The sequence below is a fragment of the Carassius auratus genome, unplaced genomic scaffold, assembly GCF_003368295.1.
Source record: "Carassius auratus strain Wakin unplaced genomic scaffold, ASM336829v1 scaf_tig00215864, whole genome shotgun sequence".
Classification (NCBI taxonomy): domain Eukaryota; kingdom Metazoa; phylum Chordata; class Actinopteri; order Cypriniformes; family Cyprinidae; genus Carassius; species Carassius auratus.
The window spans coordinates 97,756-123,207 of record NW_020528279.1 but is presented as its reverse complement, the minus strand read 5'-3'; the positions used below and the strand labels follow the sequence as shown (position 1 = coordinate 123,207).

General features: G+C 37.6%; 1 protein-coding gene across 1 annotated transcript; it reads left to right on the top strand.

The window, feature by feature from the left end:
• The first annotated feature begins 327 nt into the window (after nt 1-327).
• On the top strand, nt 328-25,243 carry rbpms (RNA binding protein, mRNA processing factor). The gene is made up of 8 exons (XM_026261411.1): nt 328-372; nt 609-686; nt 1,400-1,438; nt 6,271-6,333; nt 7,474-7,624; nt 8,907-9,025; nt 24,727-24,798; nt 25,163-25,243. Exons 1-7 carry the CDS (start codon nt 328-330, stop codon nt 24,787-24,789), a joined length of 558 nt encoding a protein of 185 aa, XP_026117196.1. The 3' UTR covers nt 24,790-24,798; nt 25,163-25,243.
• The last annotated feature ends 209 nt before the right edge of the window (nt 25,244-25,452 follow it).

Here is a 25,452-nt window from a genome sequence, read left to right as displayed (position 1 = left end):
TATATATATATATATATATATATATATATATATATATATATATATATATATATATATATATATATATATATATATATATATATAAATCTCTCTCTTAGATTAACCTAATATTTTAAATGCTTGTGGGAAACTTATATTTCATATCACCAGCAGCATTTTATAAATACATCACTTATCATTTAATATACTAATATACTAAAATGTTATTGTTACTCTCTGAAGCTCACGCACGCTGCCACGATGATGCGCTTCTGACTGCAGGAGCGCGCACAGGAGACAGATGCGCTGCACAAGCTCATGATTATGATTTCATTTTTCTGCTCCAGAATGAACAACAGCAGCAAGAACGAGCGCAGCAGCTCAGGAGAAGAGGTGAGTTTCTCTTATTTTGGCAGTGCTGGAATTACACTGATGATCTTAATTACTGTCAGAGATCTCTAGTTCGGCTTTTGTACTGTTTTCAGTCATTTTGATTGTCTTCTGTATCCTGACATACAGAGATTCAAATATGGGATATAGTGTGAAGTGTTGATCGTGATAATTAAAGCATAGTTAGTTCTGGTCAGGGTAAACTCCTTTATCAGTGTCCCGTTTCTGGTTTTCTGCAGGTCAGGACTCTGTTTGTCAGTGGTCTGCCACTGGACATCAAACCCAGAGAGCTCTACCTGTTATTCAGGCCTTTTCAGGTGAACTTCATGTGTGCTTGATCCGAAGACACGAGAAATGAAGAATATTTACATGATTACTGTAGTTAAATACACCTGAATGATGTTTCTGATGTCGAATAAATATGTCTGCTGTAAATACATATTAAAATAAAATAAAACCCAGCAACATAACTGTAGCTATATAAGTGTATAGCAGGTAGATTTATTTGACATCAGAAACATCATTCAGAATCTCACAGATCTGCTTCAGTCAAACACATACAGTACTGTGTTTCGTTAGGAGACACAACAGCTCTTCTGTGGATTTATATATATATATATATATATATATATATATATATATATATATATATATATAAAATTTTCATTTACTGACCACAAAACACACACACACACACACACACACACACACACACACACACACACACACACACACATATGACACCACACCCATCTCATTCCTATAGGTTTTTTAACATCATGGTTATATTTCACTTTGTATTCATTAGGCGTAATGTAATGCAATTATTACATACAGCAATAGAACAGTGCTTTGACATAAAAAAAGAAATTTTCTTTTGGTACTTAAGTACTTTTTAAGCAAGTGCTTTTGTTCTTTTACTGGAGAGATGTTTGGCCACAAGAGACACACATTCTGTGTTTTCCTACCATGAATGAAATTAAATTACTGTCAACATGAACTGTGCTTCATTTCTGATTCTCTTCATTAGGGTTACGAAGGGTCCTTAATCAAATTGACCTCCAAACAGGTAAGAAATATATGATCCTCTGACTATATGTACAGTATGTCATGTGTACTATTTCTGTTTGATGGATTAATACTCGTTATGGGTCCTTTTCACTAAACCCAGGGTTTTGTAGAGTTGTTATCTAAAGCTGTGAAATGTGTGTCACTCCCTCAGCTGTTATATTATGCCACGTTTCCACCGAAATTACCCGGAACAATTGTACCAGGAACTTCCCCCCCCCCCCCCCCCCCAAGACCTGTTGCTTTCTGTGTTTCCACTGTCTAAAATGCCAGGAAGATTAGGCAAACACTCTGGTGACGTAGGTCTGCGTGCATTTCTCAATGCAAAGTATGCTGATTTTGGACGTGCATCCTCTGTAGTTCGGACTTTGCGCATACAACTCGGGAGTGTGATGTCCGCGACGAGGCAAATCTGGTAATTCTGCAAACAGTACCATACTTGATAACATGAGTCAGCTCTCCATGGCTACTGCAATTGTCCTCACTGTATATTTATAATAAAATGAAAAAGGATATCAAATACCATTACCTCTTTTCGTTTTGCATTTAAACAGAATAATAGCAGCAGAAATGTACTTAGTTCAGAGAAATGTGTATATATATACAGTCATTACAATGAAACAAAATATTATTATTTAATTTTAACATATAGATAAATTGAATACAGACCAAAGAAAACCTGTTAGAGTTACCCAAAATGAATGATATTGTATGTTTAACCACTAAAGAGATATCAGAGCCAGCGGCACATATCAGAAGGTTTAGCCGAGGTGAGAGTGCTCTCGGCGGATACATGATCACTGAGCTCTCGCTGATTGCGTGGAGCTCATGTCTCCGAGCTCGGTGAAACACATTTTTAAATAGGCGCTGTCTTTATAAATAAACCATAGATTTGAGTTTTAAACAACTACATTCTCACCTGAAACACTTTTAAAATTACATTTCATGACACAATAACAGTAATATTTTGAAAATGATCCAAATAAATGGTGGTTGAAATGACAATCCTGCATGAACTCAACCAATCAGGATGTTTAATGCCCAAGTCCCGCCCCTGAAAGTTCCGGAACTTTTAAAAAAGTACCACCTCGCCAGCAGGGACTTTCTGAGGGGCATTTTTTTTTACCTGGAACTTTATTTAGTTCCTGGTTCCTGCGGTGGAAACACACCGAGTACCAGCCTTAAGTGCCTAGTACCTGCAGTGGAAACGCGGCTTTAGAAAAAAAATCCCAGCAGTGTTAACTATATAAAAGAGGTTTGAGATTTTAAGCTCTGCAGTCATGCAGAGACACAACAGATGGTTGCAAGGGTGTTGTGGATGCTGTTGCTAGTTTGCTTTGGTTGGTTGCTCTCAGGTCACAGGATGGATGTATTGTGAGTTGTTTTCTAAGATGTCATTCTAGCGAGATGCAGTTAAAGATGTGTTAGCGTTAGGTCCTTCAAATTCACTCATCATTTCTAATCAGGTTTGTAATAACAAGATTAATGCTCCTGTGATGCAATGAATTAACTTATAAAAATAGAAATATTTCATGTTAGGTCTCAAGGACTTTTACTAAACCTGCACTAGTCCTGTTTAAGACTAAAACCAGTTTAAAACAGTTTTAGATTGAGTTTAGCTAGGTTCATTATTTCTGTCTGTCTGTGTGAAGCTTTCAATTCTTTACGTGTGTGTATTTTTAGAAATGCTTCTTATCTCTTTCAAAAGCATGAAGGCTGTGGAGACACACTTTCCGTGTGATAATGAGGACATTTTAGGGTTAGAAAATATTATCTTAAAATGAAAAGTTATGTCTGTTAGAAGCTTCTATGAAACAGTGCACATATATACATATAAACATTGTTGTTCCTGCTGCTAAAGCATTGCATTAGCAGAGCAAGGTTATGGGTTTGATTCCCAGTCTGCTAAAGGCATAAATAATTAAATATTAATAAATATATTATTTTAATGAAAAATAAATGAAAGTAGTTAAGCTACAGTCTTCTCTGTACTTTTCTACATTAAAAGTAAATTTTCCCCCCACAATGATGTTTATTACAAAAAAAGAATAAGCACTGGAATGTTTTCAGTAAAATATTTGAAAATTAAAAAAAAAAAAAAAATGTTCAAGTGAAAAAAGGAACTGTTTGACTCCGTCGGTCAAGGATTGAGATGCTGTGTCCTTCAGACTGATAAAAGCAACTCCATTTACATTCATACTGAAGCAGAAATGCCTACTAATTCAATACAAGAGAAGCTTCTCAATGTCTTTTGGAGAGATGGTTGCGTTTTGGAAAGTAAATGTGTTTTCTGACTGTTACGTCCCCTGTAGTTAGTAAGGGGTATGGGGAATAACATTTAGTGTTGGGGATTGACTTTGGTCCAATACCAGGGCAAGCAGTGAAAACACGTGCTAAAGGCAAACAACAAGTGTTTATTTGCAAGGTTATTATAGGAAGGCTTATATGCAAAAAAAAATAAAATAAAATAAATAAATAAAAAATAAAATAAAAAAACAGCCTGCAGTAATGTTTACATTGAAAACAGACAACTAGGGAAAAATAAGGAGTGAATTGGGCGGCAATCAAACAGATGAAATAATCAAAACATAACCCTCAATTATCAATTCTACACTAGTTACAGAAAGAAAAAAAAAAGTCTTCAGTATCTGATTTGTGGATACTGATAATATAAACTACTCTCACTAGCTCAAACTAAAAATACAGCAGGTGACGCACACCCCTTACCTAGTGTATAAAACAAAAGTTCACTGCAGGATGAGAAATGTATATCACGTGATATGCTTACCTTTCCTCTCCTTCCTTTCCCTTTGTATACATACGAATCACAAACCAAAAAATATTTAAATGAATGGAGGTCAAACTGAGGTTTATGTTAATGCACGGAACATATGCAGATATTCACAAACAACAGCTTAACCACAATACACAAAGTTAGCGTCAGCTAAAAAATCACAATAACAAAAATACTAGCAACAGGCAACAAGCCTCTCTTGCATTGTCAGCATCTTCCTTTTATAGATCCCGATCTCTGCCAGGTGAATGAATCAGATGACGTCATCACCTCCAACGATGATTGGCAGGAGGCAGGACCAATGGCGTAACACTAAGAAAGGGAAAATAAAGATGAACCAAAAGAGAGAAGAGAAAAGAAAACACCACAAAACGACACCAGCCGTAACACTGACACATAACAACTGCTAGAGGGACAACAGTAATCACTGAATGAAGACTGTCTAGACATACAACAATGAAGTAAAACAAAAAAAGTGTCTTTAATGGTGTCAGAAGCTTGTGTGCCAATATTCTGCTCATTCCAAAGGCTTTGACATGTACACTGCTTGGTTGAGTGTGTGTATGAGTGCTAGTTATCTTTTCCAGACTCATTTAGAAATGCTGCAACATCAGCGAACTTAAGATCTGCCTCTGCATCAGTTTCTTCATCATCTTCAGCAGAATCTGAACCATTGTCTGAAGTGGTTAACGCTGCTTAGCTTTGAAGGCTGAGTTCCACGTGAACACTTTCCAGCATATCTTTGTCTTCCCTTGATCCTCGGGCCCTGAGGAGATCTCTGAATCTGTCCAGTCAAGCTCTTAGTTTTAACAGACCATGTATCTGTGGCTGTTATTCCTGCTCAGAGAGAACTTCACAAACATCTGCCTTCATGGAAGGATTGCTCATCCAACATTTTGACCAGTGTCTTTCTAAACATCACTATCATCTAGACATTGGTTTGAATAATTCTTTAAAATCTTCCCTTTCAAAAATACTGAGGGGATGAAGACCCTGAGTAACAAAGTCAGGACCATATTGCTGAAGATTTCCTAGGACCCTGGTCTTGTGGCATTCTGTTCTCAAAGGAGGGGACTATCATCTTATTCCTGAATTGTTGCTGTGTTCTCCCTATTTCTTACAGTTTAGACAGAAGAAGTCACTGAATGGGGACAGAACAAATGGGGGGAAAGCAGACATTACAAAGGAAAAATTAACTAATGCCATTATAATAATAATAATAATAATAATAATAATAATAATAATAATAATAATAATAATAATAATAATAATAATAATAATAATAATAATTATTATTATTATTATTATTATTATTATTATTAATCAAGACAGAAATATATTAGCCTGATCATTTAATATAAAACTACACTACAAAATAAAGGCATATTTCAGAATTTCTGGATTTTCTTCTATCATGGATAGTAGTGTTTGTTAAATTTGAAATATTAACCCAAAAATCATGACATCATTAATGATAATCATATAACTCCTTAAAAATAGCCCAAAAAAGTTATTACTTTGTTACTTGCCAGATGTTAGAATACTGTATTGATTGAATTTTAACTGCTGTTACTCTCAAAATTTATATATATATATATATATATATATATATATATATATATATATATATATATATATATATATATATATGTAAACATAAAGCTGTAAGATGCATGATATCCCAATAGATGTTGGAAGTCCAATCTCTTAAAAGATGCTGTGCTAGATGTGAATCTAGTGTTGTGCACATGTTTGTATGATGGATGAGTTTTAGGGTCAGGTGTTGAGTTAGCTGATCAGAGGAAGTCTATGCAGTATCTTCACTGATATAGTCAAAGAAAGTGTTATCAGTGACAGCAGTCAATGCTAGTCAAACAGGAAAAGCAAGTAAAATGTTCTTTGAATGTCATTTCATGCTTACTTTCCCTCACTCGTCTCCATATCTCTGTAGTTAGTCATGAATCTGTCTCAGACTGTTATTCTGAGCAGTTTGAAGAGCTTCTTCTTCGTCTTACCTTGATTTCATTGTGTTTCTGCAGCCGGTGGGGTTTGTCAGTTTTGACAGTCGCTCAGAAGCAGAGGCTGCTAAGAACGCACTGAACGTAAGTTTAACGCTTCATCTCGACATAAAACCACTAAAAAAAGACCAAAGGCTCCTCGTGTGGTGATTCTGACAGAAGACACTTTCAATCACACACAAACACACACACACACACACACACACACACACACACACACACAAACACAAACACACACACACACACACACACAAACAGATCTGAGCTCTTTATAGCAGCAGTAAATGTGGGAATATGACCAGATTCCACTTTTACCTTGAAATCGGGACAGTCCACAGATTAAAGAGCTTCATCTTACTCTCTTTCTCTGCCTCTCTGGTTTTCATTGATCAGGATTTGGTTGTAATCTCAGTGTGAACAGGAGAGACTTTACCTTGAGAAGATTTAGATGCACACATAATGAAGACAGTATTAATTAAAATGGCTTTGTTTCATATTTGGTTGTTTCCCATGTATTTGTATAGGTTACAAAGTGAACTGTACAAAGCTGGTAAAATGTAAAATTCCAATTGGGGGAAGATCTGCAGAAGTGGTTAATGTGCAAGAACAGCCTCCAGTCGTCCGAGTTTAACTCCACAAAACACAAATCTTCACAAGCAGACTTTCTTTGTCATTTGAAAATGCAGTAAACTTGATTTTCAGCATTATTTAAATCATCTCATCTGAAGCTGAAGCTTGAAATCTGAAGCTGTTGTCCTTTCTGAAATGAGTGTGTGTGTGTGATCACTGGCTGCATTAGAAGCCCATCTCAAACTCCCTTATTGGCAGTGTTGAGGGTCAAAGGTTTCACTGCCAATCCAAACTTCTGGGGGTCTGCTGGCAAGGACATCCAGTGTCCAGATCGAGCCACTTGTTGATCAGCTATGACAGCATTAAATCCACATATGGTAGTTTTTATTGTCCCGGTGGGTCAGAGCGTTATGAAGCATATGAAATACTGCATCTATTGTGAGGAAAGACAAACTGCAGTTGATCTTTGGAGTCTGGAATGACGTTCTTCAGCATTTCTTATAGTATTGTTTTCCCTGATACCTGTGACCCATCATAACAGACCTGACATCCACTGCATTATGAATAAGATGAAAGAGCACACATCAAGTCAAGTGATGTGAGGATGAGATTGATTCAGCACGTTTGCTGAAAATGTTTGTTCCTCTTTGTCAGGGTGTTCGCTTTGACCCAGATATTCCCCAGACTTTACGGCTGGAGTTTGCCAAAGCCAACACCAAGATGTCCAAGAGCAAACTAGTAGGAATCCCAAACCCTTCGCCATCCAGACAGAGTCCTGGCCCTCCCTGTGTCACTCGAGAGCCCTGTGAGTAAAACACTCAGGCGTTTGTATAACTATATGTAGATCTCTTTATCTAAAACTGAGATAGTATGACTGCAGACTTACCCAAATTCCCAGAGAGCCTGTAACCACAAAACATCCTGCAGATCTGGGCCTGTTTTTACAAAACATTTGATCTTGCCAAGAGTTCCCCTAAATGGCAATAAAAAAAAAAATTTCTGAAAACCAATTCATAATCCTGTTGAGAGAAACTTTTACTAAGGAAAAGTAGAAGGAGAGGTCTTCAGCTCTGACTAAGGTTTAGGATGATGTCAGCGTGCTTTTTAACTACTCACACAGTGATTGGCTGATAGTCTCTGACAGAGATTTATTCATAGAAATAATCTTGCCATATTCAATTAAAGGTTTAAAAATGAAAATGTTAATAAACACATTCAAATAAAGATTTTAAAATGCACGATAAGTGTCACTGATTAAACAAGTATATGTTCAGCTAATTGTTAGCCTCTTACTCTTGCTCTTGTAAACGATCTGAGGCAGATTGCCAGAAACAGCTACTTAAATATTGTTTAAAGATCGTGGCTTGGTCTTATAGTGACTTTGGACTCCTCTTCACGCTTCCTTACCTTTCACAGATTTAGGAGCTAGTTTTAGTGTTAAAACACTTTGTGAAATACTCTTAGAGCAAAAAATTAGAAGACCTAAATTTATGACTGACAGGCCAGTTATTTTTAAGTTTTTTTCCTAAATCGGGGAGTTTTGAGCTACATTTAGCCTTAAGATGTTTTGTGAAAACAGCTCTAAGATCCATCTACTGGCTTCAACACATTTTACTCAGGAACACACCATGCAATGGTAGCATGATCAAATTAATATTCATGTGCTACAACCAGATTTTTTTACCCATAATCCTCTACAACACACATGCGTTTCATCTCTCTTTATTTGATTTTGGTTTAGGATTTACTCATATAAAATAATCTGTGGCTCTCAGAGACCTCAGATGAAAAAAAAATGGTCTCTTAGAAATCAGTTCAGCCCTCCTGAATCCTGCATTCATTGTCAGTGTGTTGTTCTGTTGAGAGGACAGATCGAGCTTTTTAAGTATTCTCATCTGACTATGCTGTACCTAGTGGGCCTATAGTTTATGAGGCTCAAATCACCTGCACTATTGTCCACATGGACAAAATGGTGGGACTGTTCTGCTAAGACACATTTACATGTATTGGGAAGTTTAAGTCACAATGCGGTGCACATTAACTAACTAACACTCACCTAACTCACACTCGCCCTGTTGTTTGTTCAGATGACATGAGTGTTCCTGCGCTGTACGCCAGCGGTCCTGAGGTGTGGGCATCTTACCCACTGTACCCCGCTGAGCTGCCTCCGCCGGCTTACCCCTACAGCTCCTCGCTGCACACTCAGGTAACAGACGACTTGTCTGTGCATCAAACAGCTGCATGATTCCCACAAAGACACTGCAATGTTAACAATCATACATGTGTGGGTCGTGAATGCTGCTAATTTACTAAAGGGGACATCAGATGCCCATTTTACACAAGTTGGTATTATTCTTTAGGCTTTTTAGGAAATGTCTACAAAACATTCTGGTGACAACACCCGTTTGCCTTTTCAAAACAAGCTCTGTGCATAGCGAGCCATTTCAGTGCATGCTGTCCCTTTCAATGCTAATGTGAATACTCTCTTCTGTTTCTTGTGTAAAACACAACTAATCTACTGCATCCTCAGTGGCTCTCATTTCAGGACAAAATAGAGTTATTTATATTTTTATCAATGTAGGGTGGATGTGTCCACACACTGCTGCACATTTACATGCAAACACCATGTAAAATGTAATTTTGAATCTAATGTCCCCTTTGAACAAATGCATCTACGCTATAAAAATTAAAGGTTGAAAGATATATCGTCAAGGATTTTTGGACAATATTGGAGTTTTGTCAATACCCAATATGCCAGTATTTTTCAACTCATTTTGGCTGATAGCTGATACCTATATATAGACACCAAATCTTTCCTGTTTGGAAATTATAAGTACATTCTTACTTACCCTAACTCTAGGTCCCAAGACATGGATTATTATTATTTATTTATTTTTAATGCTTTTTTAATTATTCCTGAGGTGTACTCATATTGTTAGTATGATTTTTACATTTAAAATGTAGAAATAAAAGGCATTTTTATAAACTGATTTTAGCCCTCTGGCTTGAATGCTCTGTTTGCAGGGGCGTGGCTGCTGTGAGAGTCAGAGCAAACAAAAACTGTTGTGATTGGCTGACATCTTTGGATTCTAAATGCACATTACATCTGTAACGTTCTCAAATACTTTTACTATATATATATATATATATATATATATATATATATATATATATATATATATATATATATATATATATATATATTTACTATTACAGCTGTTGAGATTAATGAATCGTGGAAGTGTTGATAATAGCATTATTAGATCTTTTCCCATCAAATGAAAGGCTGCAGTGATGAGCATTGAGTAGACAGATTCTATGTATCATGTGAATACATTGATCTCGTCATTGCAATGCATTTTCTCTCACAAAATGCTTTCACAACAACTAACAGCAAACACAATATTGACATGAATACAGTAAAAGCTTCATTGTGCAGCATAACAGTTGTGCATTATAACTGCAGTTTGGGCAATTGTGCACCCTGCTCTCCAAGATATCAGCATCAGCCTTTAAAATACATACATATCAGTCGAACATTAGTAAAGATCCTAACTGCACTGAATGAGAAGCTGTTACAGCCCAATAGTGGCCTCCTGCTTTAAAAAGTGTGTCCTTCACCAGAGCTGTACTCACTATTAGAACAGATAATAGATTACTATTCACCAGAGAGAATCCAGGGCTGGTAGTGCCATCAAAATTTGATTGATGAGGGTCATAAAAGCCATCTGTTCTGGACACCTGTTTGTACACCCCCTCCCCTCCCTGTACACTCCGGTGACCTAGATATGAACTTACGAACCTAAGAAGGAATTTCGGTGAGGGAGGGGAAAATGTGTTGGGATCTATGTGCTTTTTTGTTAAACTCTGAAAAGGGCGAAATCATGAAAATGGTATAAGGGAAGTTTTTATTAAGGTACATTTTTAAGGTATTATTTAAGTTTTATTTAAGGTATTAAAGTACACAGTGCATTTCAAGAAAAAGGTTAGTGAGAGCTTGTAAAAATTTTAAAAGGTGTTTTGTTACCAGGTAGAAAAGAAAGCATTTGTACCTTACCTCAAACAAAAAAAAGAAACGAATGTAAAGCGGCGATACAAACCAGAAAAGTTGGTGTTTGTCATAATGTGAGGAAAAGTTAAAACAAAAAAGGATGGTAGGTATTACGCGGATCTAAAATAATTCCATCAGACAAGATACTTGTCAAATCTATGCAATACTTTACCACTAACCACCATTTTAAAAAGCGAGACTGTTAGTGACAGAGAGTTAGACGAAAGAAAAAATATCTCACAGCAAAGTGTTAAGGCATCTCCGTTGAGTGATCCTGACAGCAGCGCAGACACACTTAGAATGAGGCTCGGGGGATGCTCCGGGAAAAAAAAAACACGCCTCCAGCGCTAGAGACTGACCCGCTGTAGGCGTGATACAAACATCAAATAGGGTGTAACAAGTGTTTAGAAAGAGGATTTTGTTGAAGCAAATTTATCCGTACCTAGTTGTAAAATACGAAAGGTGTTTTTTTGTGAATTGAAAAATTGGACAGCTATTCTGTAACAATGGCTACGACATCATCACCTAAAACTCCTGAGAAGAGTGTCGAGTTAGCTATGGAACAGCTAATGCTGGCCCCGAGGAAGGTAAAACATGGTCCGTGTCTGGCCAATTTCCTCCACGAACCTTTGGACAATGTTAAGCGTGAGTTTCATCTATCCGGCAATCGTATTTGTAGTTACGATTTTGACAAGAGCAACCGCGAGGTCAGACTGAGCACCGTGGACAGTGAATAAAGGGTTACGTACGACACGAGCGAGGATCCTGATCTGTTTTTCACAGTAAAAGATTGGTGTTTATTTTACAATTATGTCTGGCAGGATTAAAAAGATGGAGGCGATGATCCTCTATTCATAGGCGAATGGAACGGTGTCACTCCAGGAATGCGTTACAGAGTGCTCGGGGATCACATTAACAAGTAAGCTGATGATTATATATATATATATTCTTTGCAGCGACCGCCTCCTGGATTTACCTGAACGTGCATGCCCAATATCTGAAGCGGACCATCTTAAATACTATAAGATTAAATTTTTGTTTCCGTGGAAAGACGTGCCTGCGTTAGAGGAGATATTTGGAAAGATAGACAAAATGTTTAAGTGGTGCGAGGCGTTTGACAGATACAACAACATAAAAGTGAAAATGTTTCACCCTGAATGGTGTGTGGCCACCCGGAGAGGGGTTCATGTGGCCCCGCCTACCATCTATAATCATTAAATACGCACGTCAGGGACCTATGTGGAAATAGACTTTGAGCGACATCACCACCACCAACATGACTCAAGAAAATACTTCGCCAGCTCAACACTTTGTATGCGATGACAACGCATCACCCCCGTGGTCAACGACGGACAATGACGCCTGGCTGAACAAATTCTGTACAGAACTCGGATACCATAACCTCACTTTCCTCGCAAAGTACAATCCGCCACCTCCCCACGCTGATCCATCTGACACGGCAAATTCTGAAAATGTCTCGGACACCGTCGATGGTTGCATCGGGGTGATTGGACATAAGATCATTAAAGCTGTGTGGTGGAAGTGGAAGGTCTGGCAGAACTCCGGACGAAACTTGTGGATGAAACCTGCGAGTAGGCAATTTACGACGCTGTTGACAGCTGGAAGAAGAGTACACCTGCTGATTCTGATTAACCGTGGGGACATGGGTAACCTCTGCAGAACAAACTGTCTGGAAAAACTTGTATTTAAACAAAGAATTAAGAGTGAAATAACTTTTTTATTGTATAAGATTATAGATGATGAGAGTGAATGTTATGTGGACAATGAACGTTTAACGAAATTAGAAAAACAAATGTTAGCTGTGAGGGGCATATCGGAGGAGTGGTCTGTTATGACAACTCAGTGCCTCACAAACACGTATTACCCACGCATGACTGTTAAAAATATTCTTGAACTTATGCCTGAATGTGAAGAAAGTCTTAAAATAGGTAACATTTTATGTCTTTGTACTTATGTAACCGATGTGTGTGTAATGTTGTTGTCAAGAAATGATCCGATAGACGTATATAAAATTATTGACATGCTAGTTGAACATATGATAGAGAAAAATGTTTTAATGTGTGTGAAATTCCTTCAATATCTAGATGATGTATAATTAGATAATGTACAACCAATCAAATTGAGCTTGTATGTGTCTTCTGCAACGATTGCAAATAAAAAGCTTTTGAACCTAATAACTCTGTCATTGTTTTGTGTAAACAGTAGTAGTGGTAAGATGTCTGAATTAATGAAAAAAGTGTACTACAACCCAGCGCACCCTGGTTCTTTGGGAGGTAAAGAACGATTAAGACGCGGTGTACTACAGGAATACGGGGTAACTCTGAAGGATAAAGAAATATCAGATTGGCTATCATCTCAGGACACTTATACATTACACAGGACAGCACCTATCAAATACAAACGGAATAGAGTGATAGTGTATGGAAAAGATGTACAGTTTCAAGCAGATCTTGTTGACATGTCTGCTTTTTCGAAAGAAAACGACGGTATCAATTTTTTACTGACTTGTATAGATGTTTTTAGCAAGTATGCATGGGTGCGTCCGCTGAAGAATAAGACAGGTGCAGAGGTAACGAAAGCATTCGCCTCTATACTCAAAGAAAAACGTATACCACAAAAATTACAGACTGATAAAGCATTTTTCAACAAACATTTCCAACAACTGATAAAAAAGTATAACATACATCATTTTGCTACAGCAAGTGATGTAAAATCATCTTGTGTGGAGCGATTTAATCGCACTATTAAATCATTTATGGCTCGTTTTTTAACGGCTATCAATTCAAAGCGTTACTACAATATCTTACAAGATCTTTTGAAGGATATAACGCCAGTTATGACAAAAGTATTAAAATGTGACCGTTGGACGTTAATAAAGAAAATGAGACAGATGTGTTCAATAATCTGCATGGAAAGTTACGTAAAGGAACACCTATCTTTAAGTATAAAATAGGAGATGTAGTTAGAGTTTCAAAAGTTAGAGGTGTATTTTCGAAGGGTTATGAACAGAATTACATCGAGGAATATTTCACTATAGCCGCTCGTATACTGCGAAACCCTCCAGTGTACAGACTACAAAATTATGACAGTGATGTTATCGACAGTTGTTTTTATGAAAAGGAATTACAAAAGATCATTGTGAACCAAGACAAATCGTTTAAAATAGAAAAGATTTTAGATCGAAAAAAGAGTGGTCGCCAAGTGCTTTGTCTTGTCAAGTGGCTGGGCTGGCTTACTAAGTTTTCCTCATGGTTACCAGAAAAGGAGATCCTGGACATACAGAATCCATTAAAGTAACAACCCGAGGTGTCATAAGTAGCATTTGTGAAAAACTACACCATGAGTGAGGGTGGCTTTTATATCACGCTACCTTGTAATGCATCTATGGATGTTTACCCTGACAATCATATCTCAAATTACAAAACGAGACTAGCAAGTATGAACCTCAAGGGTCAATGGGAAGTTGGTTTAATTGAATTTTATTATCCTATTTCCTGGTACACTTTTAATGAGGAGGATGCCACATTTATTATTAACACCGACCCTAATATACTGGAATATGATGAGAGACATTACAAAGAGGACAGTGATGTGATTATCTACATTAAAGAAACAAATCTACAAAATGTATCTAAAGTGTGCAATACGTTAAAGTTGGGTTATTATGAAGATGTACTATTTCTGGTTAGAGAAATCAATGCCAACCTTCCACCAAAAGTCACACTTGGTTATGATCACATCAAAAACAGGATATTTCTAAAAGCACCGACAAACACATCTTTGATATTTTATGTGAAGTTGGCTATTATTCTAGGATTAAAGTCTGGTGTGTCTCTGGGAACTGCAAAGCAGCAACCCGAAAATAGTTCTGACGGGCGCACCTGTCGTCACATATGCACCGCATCAAGCTGACATAAGAGGTGCATTTTATAGCATGTACATATACAGTGATATGATCGAATATCAACCAGTAGGTGATTCGTACGTACCGCTACTGAGAACTGTACATATAGACGGTACAACTAACGACAGCGTTAGTGTTAGATTTGACAAGCCGCATTAGGTACCTGTGAATAAATCTAATATTACAGATATCTGCATTGAGGTTAAAGACGATCAAAACAAACACGTGCGTTTCACTTATGGTAAAGTTGTGGCTAAACTTCACTTCAGACCGGTGAAATAAGTTTTAGTTTTAGCAAAACTATTACGCAGCTATGGACCCCGAGCGATATGTTACATACTACAGGAACCAGGCAGGTAACGGGTTACCAGGATATGCAGGCGGTCCTGTTATGTACAGAGCAGGCATAGGTGGCATCTTCAAATCTCTTTTTAGGACGGCACTACCTCTGTGTACCTAACTGCTGCTAGAAATATAGCTAGCGATGTTGTGACCAGCGCTCTATCAAGATCGTATAACGACAATAATAATAATAATAATAATAATAATAATGGACAAAATGGCAACAGGTTAATGGTGATGTCACAAGGTTCTTTTAAACCACCGGGTGAGCGTCTACGTAGGGGGAGTGGCCGTGTGAAGAAAGCTAAACGTCGCAGTAACAAACGCGCTGGCCCAAAACGTAGCAGGCGTCCCCGCACTAAATGTGTAAAGAAAACCGTCCGTACCAAAAGACTTCTGAACACTATTTTCTAATCATGGCTCTACTCCATCGCATGTCCGAGGAGTGTATTAAATCAGAGTTAGACTTATTTACGATCCCCATGACACAGACGTTCATTGAAAAAATACTTATGTCGAAATACCACCTCTATCAGCAATAACTGATTCATCACCGTTATAATTGTTTTATCGCTGGCACGGGAGAGGATTATTTGGATCTTAATAACACTCTTTTATACACTAGACTCAAAATAACCGGACCCGACGGTTCTAATATACCAGATGGAGCACCTGTCGGTTTAATAAACTATCCGGGAGCATGTATATTCTCACAGGTGGATGTCTCTCTACAGATGTTTGATTGAAGCTCTGATTAATTTTGGAACAGATACACTCGAAAGTGTCTTTTTAGCCGGTTTGTTCTACAAAGATACACCGGGGCACATGGATGCTACTGACCCCGCTGGAGAAAATACGGGGTTAATGAAGAGAGCTGCATTTAGCAATGCTAGTAATGTGATACAATTACTAGCCCCCATTCATAGTGACATTTTCTTTCAAGAAAAATTAATGTTGAACGGTGTAGATATAAAAATAAGAATGACAAGAGCTAAAGATGAGTTCTGTCTAATGCGCAATGATGCATTGCTTATAGACTCAATATTGTGTCAGCATCTCTTTTTGTCAAAAAAATTACCGTTTCACCAGGCGTCCAGTTGGGGCATGCTCAGGCGCTTCTAGGCATTACTGCTAAATACCCCATAGACCATTTGTGTGTGAAGAATTTTTCTATCCCAGCCGGTTCTCGCGTATCTAATCAAGAAAATCTTTTTCTCGGGACACTACCAAAATCAATCATTTTGGCAATGACCGAAAATTCTGCCTTTTCAGGGGTGTATGATAAAAACCCCTTTGCTTTTAAACATTTTAACCTGGAGTTTTTGGCTTTATATCAAGACGGCGTCCAAATTCCGTCCAAACCGTTTCAACCGGAATATGAGAGCGGATCAGCCGTTAGGGACTTTTATCAACTCGTGACGGCTACCGGAAGACATCTTAAAAATCAACCTCTTGTAATAGATCGTCAGGATTTTCTAAACGGATACACGCTCTACGTGTTTAATTTGACCCCTGATGAAGATTGCTCGAATCATGTTTCACTAATTAAATCGGGAAATATTAGACTAGAAGCATGATTCAGACAACCTCTCAGACAATCCATAACCATTATCGTATATGCGATTTTTGATTAAATTGTTGAAATATCCAATCGAAGACAGGTGTTAGTGGATTATTACTGAGGAGGAAGGAAAATGAATATGGTTCAACTAACGTCTGTTATGGAAAAGATTGATCACAATACAAGTTTTTTTAGGAGTGCTCCCCAGCGATTATCTACCCAAAGTGACCGTAAAGAAAACCCAGTCTATGCTTATTTTTAACTCTGACCCCTCCACAAAACCGGAAAATGTTGTTAAACTGTACCATGATGATCTGATTAAAAATGATAATATAGTTGCACGATTTGTAAAGAGAATGAAACCTTCTCTCTGCGATACATTTAATTGTATTAAGTGTGTACAAAATTGTAAAAGGTGCCTTTAGTGCGTCTAGAACTGTGTTATTATTTTATGTTTAATAAATAAAAAATGCTATGCAATCTTGAATGTCAACAATATGTTTGTACTGTATAAATAAAGACAACGTATAGACAGACATCTTTTTTTCATCTTTTTTATTAACATAAAAAACTTAATACATAACACAACACAATTATTTCAAAAACATATTTACACACACACACAAAAAATAAATAAAAAATTAAAAAGATAACCAGGCAGTAGTATTGAGTGAGGGTGAATTAAACAACTGTCCAACAGCGGCAGTAGATTGTGACATAGTCTTTGACGTGTGCTTTTTACGACCGCCTTTTTTCATGGGGTTAGGCGAATGCCTTTTAAGGGTTTCAACCGTGCCTTTAACCTGCGGATTCGTGATAGTGGAAAATGGTATATTTAAAGTTGCCAAAGCACCCAGAAATTCATCCCAACCGCGCGGTCTGGATTCATCACGGAGCGTGTGAGGTGCCGTTATACTTTTGACCAAATCCAACATGTGTGAACCTACGATTACATTCCCTTTATATACAAACTCCCCAGAAATTGTCCATGAAGACACTTGTTTGGCATTAGACATTTTATTCAGAATGAGTTTGATGTTTTTTAAACTTCTTTGCGGCACATTGTTTAAGATTTCATTGACAATCTGATCCTCGCTTTCATCATGCGACGGTGCAGCAGCAGGTGCACTAACAGGTGCAGTGGCAGGTGCAGTAGCAGGTGTATTAACAGGTGTAATAGCAGATACATCGGGATGAATAGCGTCCGTTTTCAGTAGTGAAAGAGTTAAAGTACTGCTCTCCAAATCACCTTGTTTTACTATAGTTGAAAGTGAAAGTGAAAGTGAAGTGACATTCAGCCAAGTATGGTGACCCATACTCAGAATTTGTGCTCTGCATTTAACCCATCCGAAATGCACACACACAGAGCAGTGAACACACACACACACTGTGAACACACACCCGGAGCAGTGGGCAGCCATTTATGCAGTTGGGGGTTCGATGCCTTGCTCAAGGGCACCTAAGTCGTGGTATTGAAGGTGGAGAATCTAAATCACTCCTCTGCAATACGTTTCGTATAGCCGCATCTAAATCGTTCTCCACAGTTTGTTGAATTGTCTCACAAGCACCTGCAGTTCTTAATTTATTCATCTGATTCTGAGGGATTAGGTAAAGTTTTTCGGCATATTCCATTTCTAATGCTGTCTGGAGGTAATTAAACTAGTGATGAATGGTATTGCCACACTTAACAGAGGTACAAGAAAACCGACTCGTTGTTTAATCAACCGCTTTTTACTTTTGATGTTAATCTTTTTACTAGCTGCGTATTTGATCTCCTGTTTTTTTTTTCTTTTTTAACCTCCGGAACTGGAGGGTGTTTAGAGGTATGTTGCCCTGAAGTACATTAAGAGCTATCTCACACAGGGATAGAATCAGCTGATCTGATACTGACTGTAAAATAAAACGGCGTTGTCTCGGTGAAGCCTTATATAATAGTTTTAAAAGAGGTAAGTTTTTACACAGCCTATCACTCATTTTCTTTTCTGTACATACACCACCTGTTGATCTGAAAACAATTCTGATCTGAGACAAAAACGCTCTGGTGTTTTAGCTTTAAAGTCAATCAAAAGGAATCCGTAAGGCTGATTGGTGGCATCCTTATAACATTCCATAAAGAATTTTGTATTTACAGGGTAAATCTGGTGTCCTAAAGTCATTATTTGCATCGAGTCTCTCGGACTCTTGTACAAAATAAGATAGTGAGTATTGAGTGCGATAGTCCTACTGGTTTTACCGTGAAAAAACAGATTCTGGGTTATCAATATGATAGAAAATGGTATATGATGCACGTATTGTGTGAAAGCTCGCGAGAGTTTGCCGTTTGAAAATAACTCACACATCAGGTCATCACGGATAATAAGTACATTGACATTAGGCTTTATTAAAGTTTCATTGGTTAAAGAGTTTGGAATACCTTCAATAAATTTGATATGATACAATGACAACAGTTCATCATACAAAGGTTGCCAACAACTGTATAAAAATACAATACTGTCAATTTTTACATTGATCAACCTTTAGCTTTAAGAGTCACTTTATTTTTTGTGGTTTTAAAGGAATATGTTTTCGGTCCCATTGACGCGAAAGTACTTATGAAATCTCCATCATCAATTTCTTCCATCAACTCACCAAGATATGCACCTGTTTTAGGTACCCAATCTCCATCTTTCAATACAAAGATAACGCTGTCTGTATCTACATAAAAAATACGGGACCCTAACTGATCCATGAGCTCATATAACTCCAGACGCCCGTAAGCCGTGGTAAATACAGCGATGAACACATAAACATCACTCGCGGGGGCGGGGTCTTCATCGGCATAGCACCATTGAACTAAAGCCACAGTGCACACAAAGCACACAAATGAGAAATGTTTAATGACGCCTCCGTTTCCAAAGATATAGCAGGCGAAATCTTCAGGGTCTGTTAAAAGCTCCGCTGTAGCTTGATTACACCTAAGACCAAATCTACCCCAAAGCGAATTCAATAAATATTTATTTATAGATCTGCGTGCGGGGTTAAGTGCTATTTTGTCAAGGTCGAGCTGAACTCCCTCCTTCTCAAAATAATCTCTGAGGTAAGACTCCTTTTCATCATCTGTCCCTACGTGTGATGGAAATCCTGAAGCCTCTTGTTTGAATTTGAGAAACGTCTTAACATAACCGCTGAATAAAGTGTCTGATGTCTGCGGAAAATGCCAGACTTCCTCAATTCTGACTACTGAATAAGCTTTATCAATAGCCCTGGAGAGCTCGACAGAGGTCCAAACTCCTGAAATGATTCTTTCATCATCACTGTGCTGACACCGACCCTGATACTGCGCCTCAGCACAGGTGCGACACAGCGCAAATAGTAGTTTCCCCTGAGAGGATTTTGCAGGTAATATTGGATGCAGTAGTTTATGTGGGGGCAGTACACTGCATTTAATGAGACCGAAATAAGATTTGACCGGTTCAAAATCTTTTAAAATGACCTCAGGATGCCCGATAGGGTAGGTTTTACACGACTGTACATACGGATATAGAGATGTGAAATCCAGATATGACACGTGTTCGCCCTCGGCGGTCTCGTGGTACAAGCGGAGTGCGTTCATGCGTCCGCCGTAAAGTGCTTCTCTAGGATTCAGTCTCGCTGGTGCATTATAATTACTCATAAATGCAATGACATTGGGATCGTTTTGTTTAGCAGCCTCCCACTGACATTCCCAAATCTTGTGCACCTTGAGATTATAGGTATTACACAAAACGTTCATCTTATTGTCAGATTGTCTTCTGAGCAGTCCAAAAGGTGTTTTTGACACAGGAATCAAATCGTTAGGATTAAAACGACAACAATGCCCGTGCCAGAAACATCCGAGATTTTTTTTGGTTAAAAAAAGTGTTTTGAACACTTTCATAGCACAGCCGGCTAATGTTATACATCCGAAAGGATCTACGTTAGTACATTCTACAAACTCTTTTCTGTATCAGCCGCGTGACGCAAGGATTCGTTGAGCTGTTGTTGACACTCAATGATGTTCCTCAAAATCACCACCACATCACTTTGTGCATTACCGACGATCTCTTCTGCACCCTGATAGGACAATGCTTGACCACTCAAACCGATAAGTTTGTCAAACCGTCGATTAACACGGTGAAGCATATCATAATCAAGCCTTCTATTTAAATCACGTTCACGGAACAGCTCTTGAGGGTCTTCGTTAGGTAGCTCTTCCGTCTCCTCCTCGCTTGCCGAATCGTTAAAAGACGCACGATCCCAGGCGCTCACCATAGAATCGCTCCAGGCTGTTAGCCCTCCTTCGTCATATCCTTGATCTGTAAATGTAGATAAAGGTTTTATTATTATTTTGTTGAATAAAACGCAAAACATAAAACGTAAAAGCAATTTTTTTCTGTTTTAATACATACCGTTATTCTCCGAAGTCCTTAAACGACTGGTGGTTGGTACATCATCCGTTCCCCACTCCGGTAACCTCAAACGTTTCACCCCCTGACCCTCCGAGTGTCGCGGCCTACACATAACGCTAGCTTCGGTGCGAATGCTTGAGACATCTGGGAGATTGTGAGAAGATCCCTCGGGAGCCGGAGTGTCGGCGGAGGCAGGATTTGTGACGTGTCCTTTGGCGTGTTGTGATTCGGCGCTAATCTCAACCTCTTGTGCGACATTTTCTGGCGGAGTTATCAGCTCCTGATTGTTGACAACAGCTTGTTCGTCTGTCAAAAAAAAAAAAAAAAACATTTCATTATTATTCTGGCAAGCATGTTATGTGAAACTTCATTTTAACTTATTGAGAAAAAGGCTTACCGTTATTAACAGCTTCGGGTTCATCACAGGCAAACAACACGTTCTCATCAACTATAAGAATGATAGCAACGTTATTGACGTTATTATTATTAACCATTGAATTAATAAAATAAAATTGGAAAATACTCACATAACTCTTCAAGGATCTAATCCAAACCTTCATCGAAGTCCTGATTCTCAAAACCACCTAGAAATCATCCGCGACACATTAAACAAATATTCACTTTAAAATATATTTAAATAATTTGTATAAAACAAAAAAAAAATCTCACCCTGGTAGTTGTCTGCCATTGTTTCGTTATTGTTGGTTTTGTAACGTAGCACGGCTTGAAGATAATTTGCAGGTAATCAGTATGACAAAACTTTTAGATAGCTGGGTATCCCCTGTGGGCGTCTCTTGAGAACACCTCTAAATATAATAAACTTCAGTAGAAGAGACCCTAATAACATAACATAATCTTTAATACTCATACACGTTGATTTATGTATATGATTTTTACAACTTGACTGAATGTATCTGTTACTGGGCTGATCTGCGCCAGACACCGTCTGGCCTTTATCACATATCCTGGTGAGTAAAGACGCCCTTTCATCTCGACGGGAGTAGATACGGCATTAACTTCATTTGTTTGAAATGCACAGATTTTTAACAAACCAAAAATCAATGTGTTGATATCTGTGTAGCGTTTCTCCCGCAAAGTATTGCGAATCGTTTGCGTTTAAAAGTTATTTAATCTTACATTGGAAATCAAAGATCTTAATAAGTCAAAGTCTTAAATTAAAATAAGTGTGTGTGTGCATGTGTGTGTGTGTGTGTGTGTTGAGCCCTGCATTGATACTTGAAAATAAATGTAATTATAATAAATTTGAATTGTCCTATATATATATATATATATATATATATATATATATATATATATATATATATATATATATATATATATATATATATATATGATATATTAATCCTAACACTGGGATGTATGAGTGGCTTGGTTTTTGGCGGTTAAATGACACCGCCTCCAGATGCCGACACGGTCACGTTTCGATGCACAACTTGAGACATTGATATATTTCTTTTCCTACTATATTGTTAAATGGGGATACTTTTAACGACATATGTCTGTTTTATTTACTACATAACACGACACAAGCGCGGCAGAAGGAAAGTGTGGGTGTGTGTGTGTGTGAGAGATTGTTTGTAAGTCATATTCTACAAGCTTGTTTGTACATGTGCTTGTATTTGCATGTTTGGGTATATTTACGTGTATTTATACTTTTTGTATATTTGTGTGTGCATATGTGTGTGTGTGTGTTGAGGCTTGAAAAATCAAGGTACGCGTGTTTGTATAAACTGTTTGCATTGGTTTCTGAAAAATCACCTTGTGAATAAAAATAGGAAATGTAATTAAAATAAAACCACTGATATATATATATATATATATATATATATATATATATATATATATATATATATATATATAAAACACCCTCTGAAATTAGTTAGTTTCACAAGTCAGTTACAAGCATTTCAAAACCCGTTAGATGTGTTTACAGCCACTCATGTCTAACTGATATGCAGGCTCCAGTAATCACACACACACACACCAGAAGCCGGACACAATCGCGTTTCGATGGTTGAGATGACATCTCTTTCCTGCTATATTGTTAAACCGAGTATTTTTAATTACATATGTCTGTTTTATTTACTAGATAACGCGACACAAACTTACAAACTGGACAGAAGGGAAGTGTGTTTGTCTGTGTGTGTCTGTGTGTGTTAATTGTCATAGCTTGAGAAATTAAGCTTAACAAAAATAAACGATCTATCAAAGGCAATAGTCTAGACTAGTCGTAGATTAGAGTAATTAACTTAATAATTAAAAACAAATAATGCTTTTTCAACGTTGTTTTTTATTTTTTATTTTTTAAGACTAAAAGTAAATAAAAATCCTATAGGCCTACATCATTTAAAAAGTCCAAATTGACCTTATGTTTAAACGGATACAAAGTTTTCACTAATTAAGGACTGATGTCTATTTATTAAAAAACTACTTAGTTTAATTATTTTAACATTTAAATCTATTTGATGTTGGTATCACGCCTACAGCGGGGGCAGTCTCTAGCGCTGGAGGTGTGTTTTTTTTCCGGAGCATCCCCCGAGCCTCATTCTAAGTGTGTCAGGATCACTCAACGGAGATGCCTTAACACTTTGCTGTGAGATCTTTTTTCTTTCGTCTAACTCTCTGTCACTAACAGTCTCGCTTTTTAAAATGGTGGTTAGTGGTAAAGTATTGCATAGATTTGACAAGTATCTTGTCTGATGGAATTATTTTAGATCCGCATAATACCTACCATCTTTTTTTGTTTTAACTTTTTCTAACATTGTGACAAAACGCCAAGTTTTCTGGTTTGTATCGCCGCTTTACATTTGTTTCTTTTTTAGTTTGATGTAAGGTACAAATGCTTTATTTTCTACCTGGTAACAAAACACCTTTTAAAATACATCTTTTTCACGTGTTGCTTAACGAAACGTATCTGTTAGTTTTTGACTTGTTTAGTTGTTTTAGATAAATAACCAGTAGTTTTCTTTAATTTGTTACAACTTTAACAACGTTTTACACTTTTTCAACTATGAAAACGATCATTACATCATTTCGTATATGTTTATAACCTTTTTCTTGAAATGCACTGTGTACTTAAAACCTTAATAAAAATTTCCCTTATACCATTTTCATGATTTCACCCTTTCCACAGTTTAAAAAAAAGCACATCGTTTCCCAACACATTTCCCCTCCCTCACCGAAATTCCTTCTTAGGTTCATAAGTTCATATTTAGGTCACTGGGGTGTACAGGGAGGGGAGGGGAGGGGGTGTACAAACAGGTGTCCAGAACAGATGGCTTTTATGACCCCAGATTTTTGAGAGATAACCCGCCCTGGATCCTCTCTTTCACCCTCTGGCTGCATTTACACTGGGCCTTAACATGCAACATGTATCTGGATGTTGTCCACATACACATTGAAAAGACAAGTGTAAACGCATTTCTGATGGCAATGCTATCCGATCAGTGTGTCCTGGTCAAGAGGTAGTCAAGGATACATCGATCGGTTATCCAGATAAAGAAGTGTGCTGCTGATGTTGACAAGTTTAAATGCACCATGTTCTGATTGACTGGTGATCCAATGTTGATGCAGATGATCTGACTCCAGTTTCTTGTGTCAGATTCGCTGGCTGCCAATTGTGGATGCAACCAATCAGGGCTGGAAGAGCCGACAGTTTTGTTGACGTCTGTGTGTGAGTGTAACACACACACACACACACACACACACACAAGCACACACACAGAGAAAGTGTCCTTATAAACAATGTTTACATTGTAATACCCTCATTAACATATATTCAAATACACAAATAGTGAACACAAAATTTCTAAATGACACGCTGTGGAAAATACTGTAACTCCTTCATCCATGAACATGTTTAGCTCAAGTCCAGGCATTTAGTAATGATATATCAAGGTCATGGCTGTCAACTGAATCTTGTTTTGTTAAATCAGGAAATTCTGTCTCTTTGTGAGAAGAAACCAAACTGATCTTGGTGAGGAGCTGAAGGCATTCTGTCTGTTTCTGCAGTCTGAGAATGGTTTCATGTTTTTCAGTCTGCAGGTGCAGCAGCGACACAGTTGACATCCTCATCTTTTCAGTCTTTCTTTGTTCATCTTTACTACTCTCCGGTCTGTCTTCTGCCAGATACGTGAAACCGGAAACAAGAAGTGAGTGACTGTCGTGTAAGTGAAAACATTCAATCAGCTGCAAGGTCATGAAATGCGCCAGTGATGTAAGAAAAAATAGTCAGTTTAGTGTCACACATATAGGGCTCTGTTTACACCTGGTCACTTCATTTGTTTTCTCTGATAGGATATCTATCTGATTTTCAGATTTATACTTG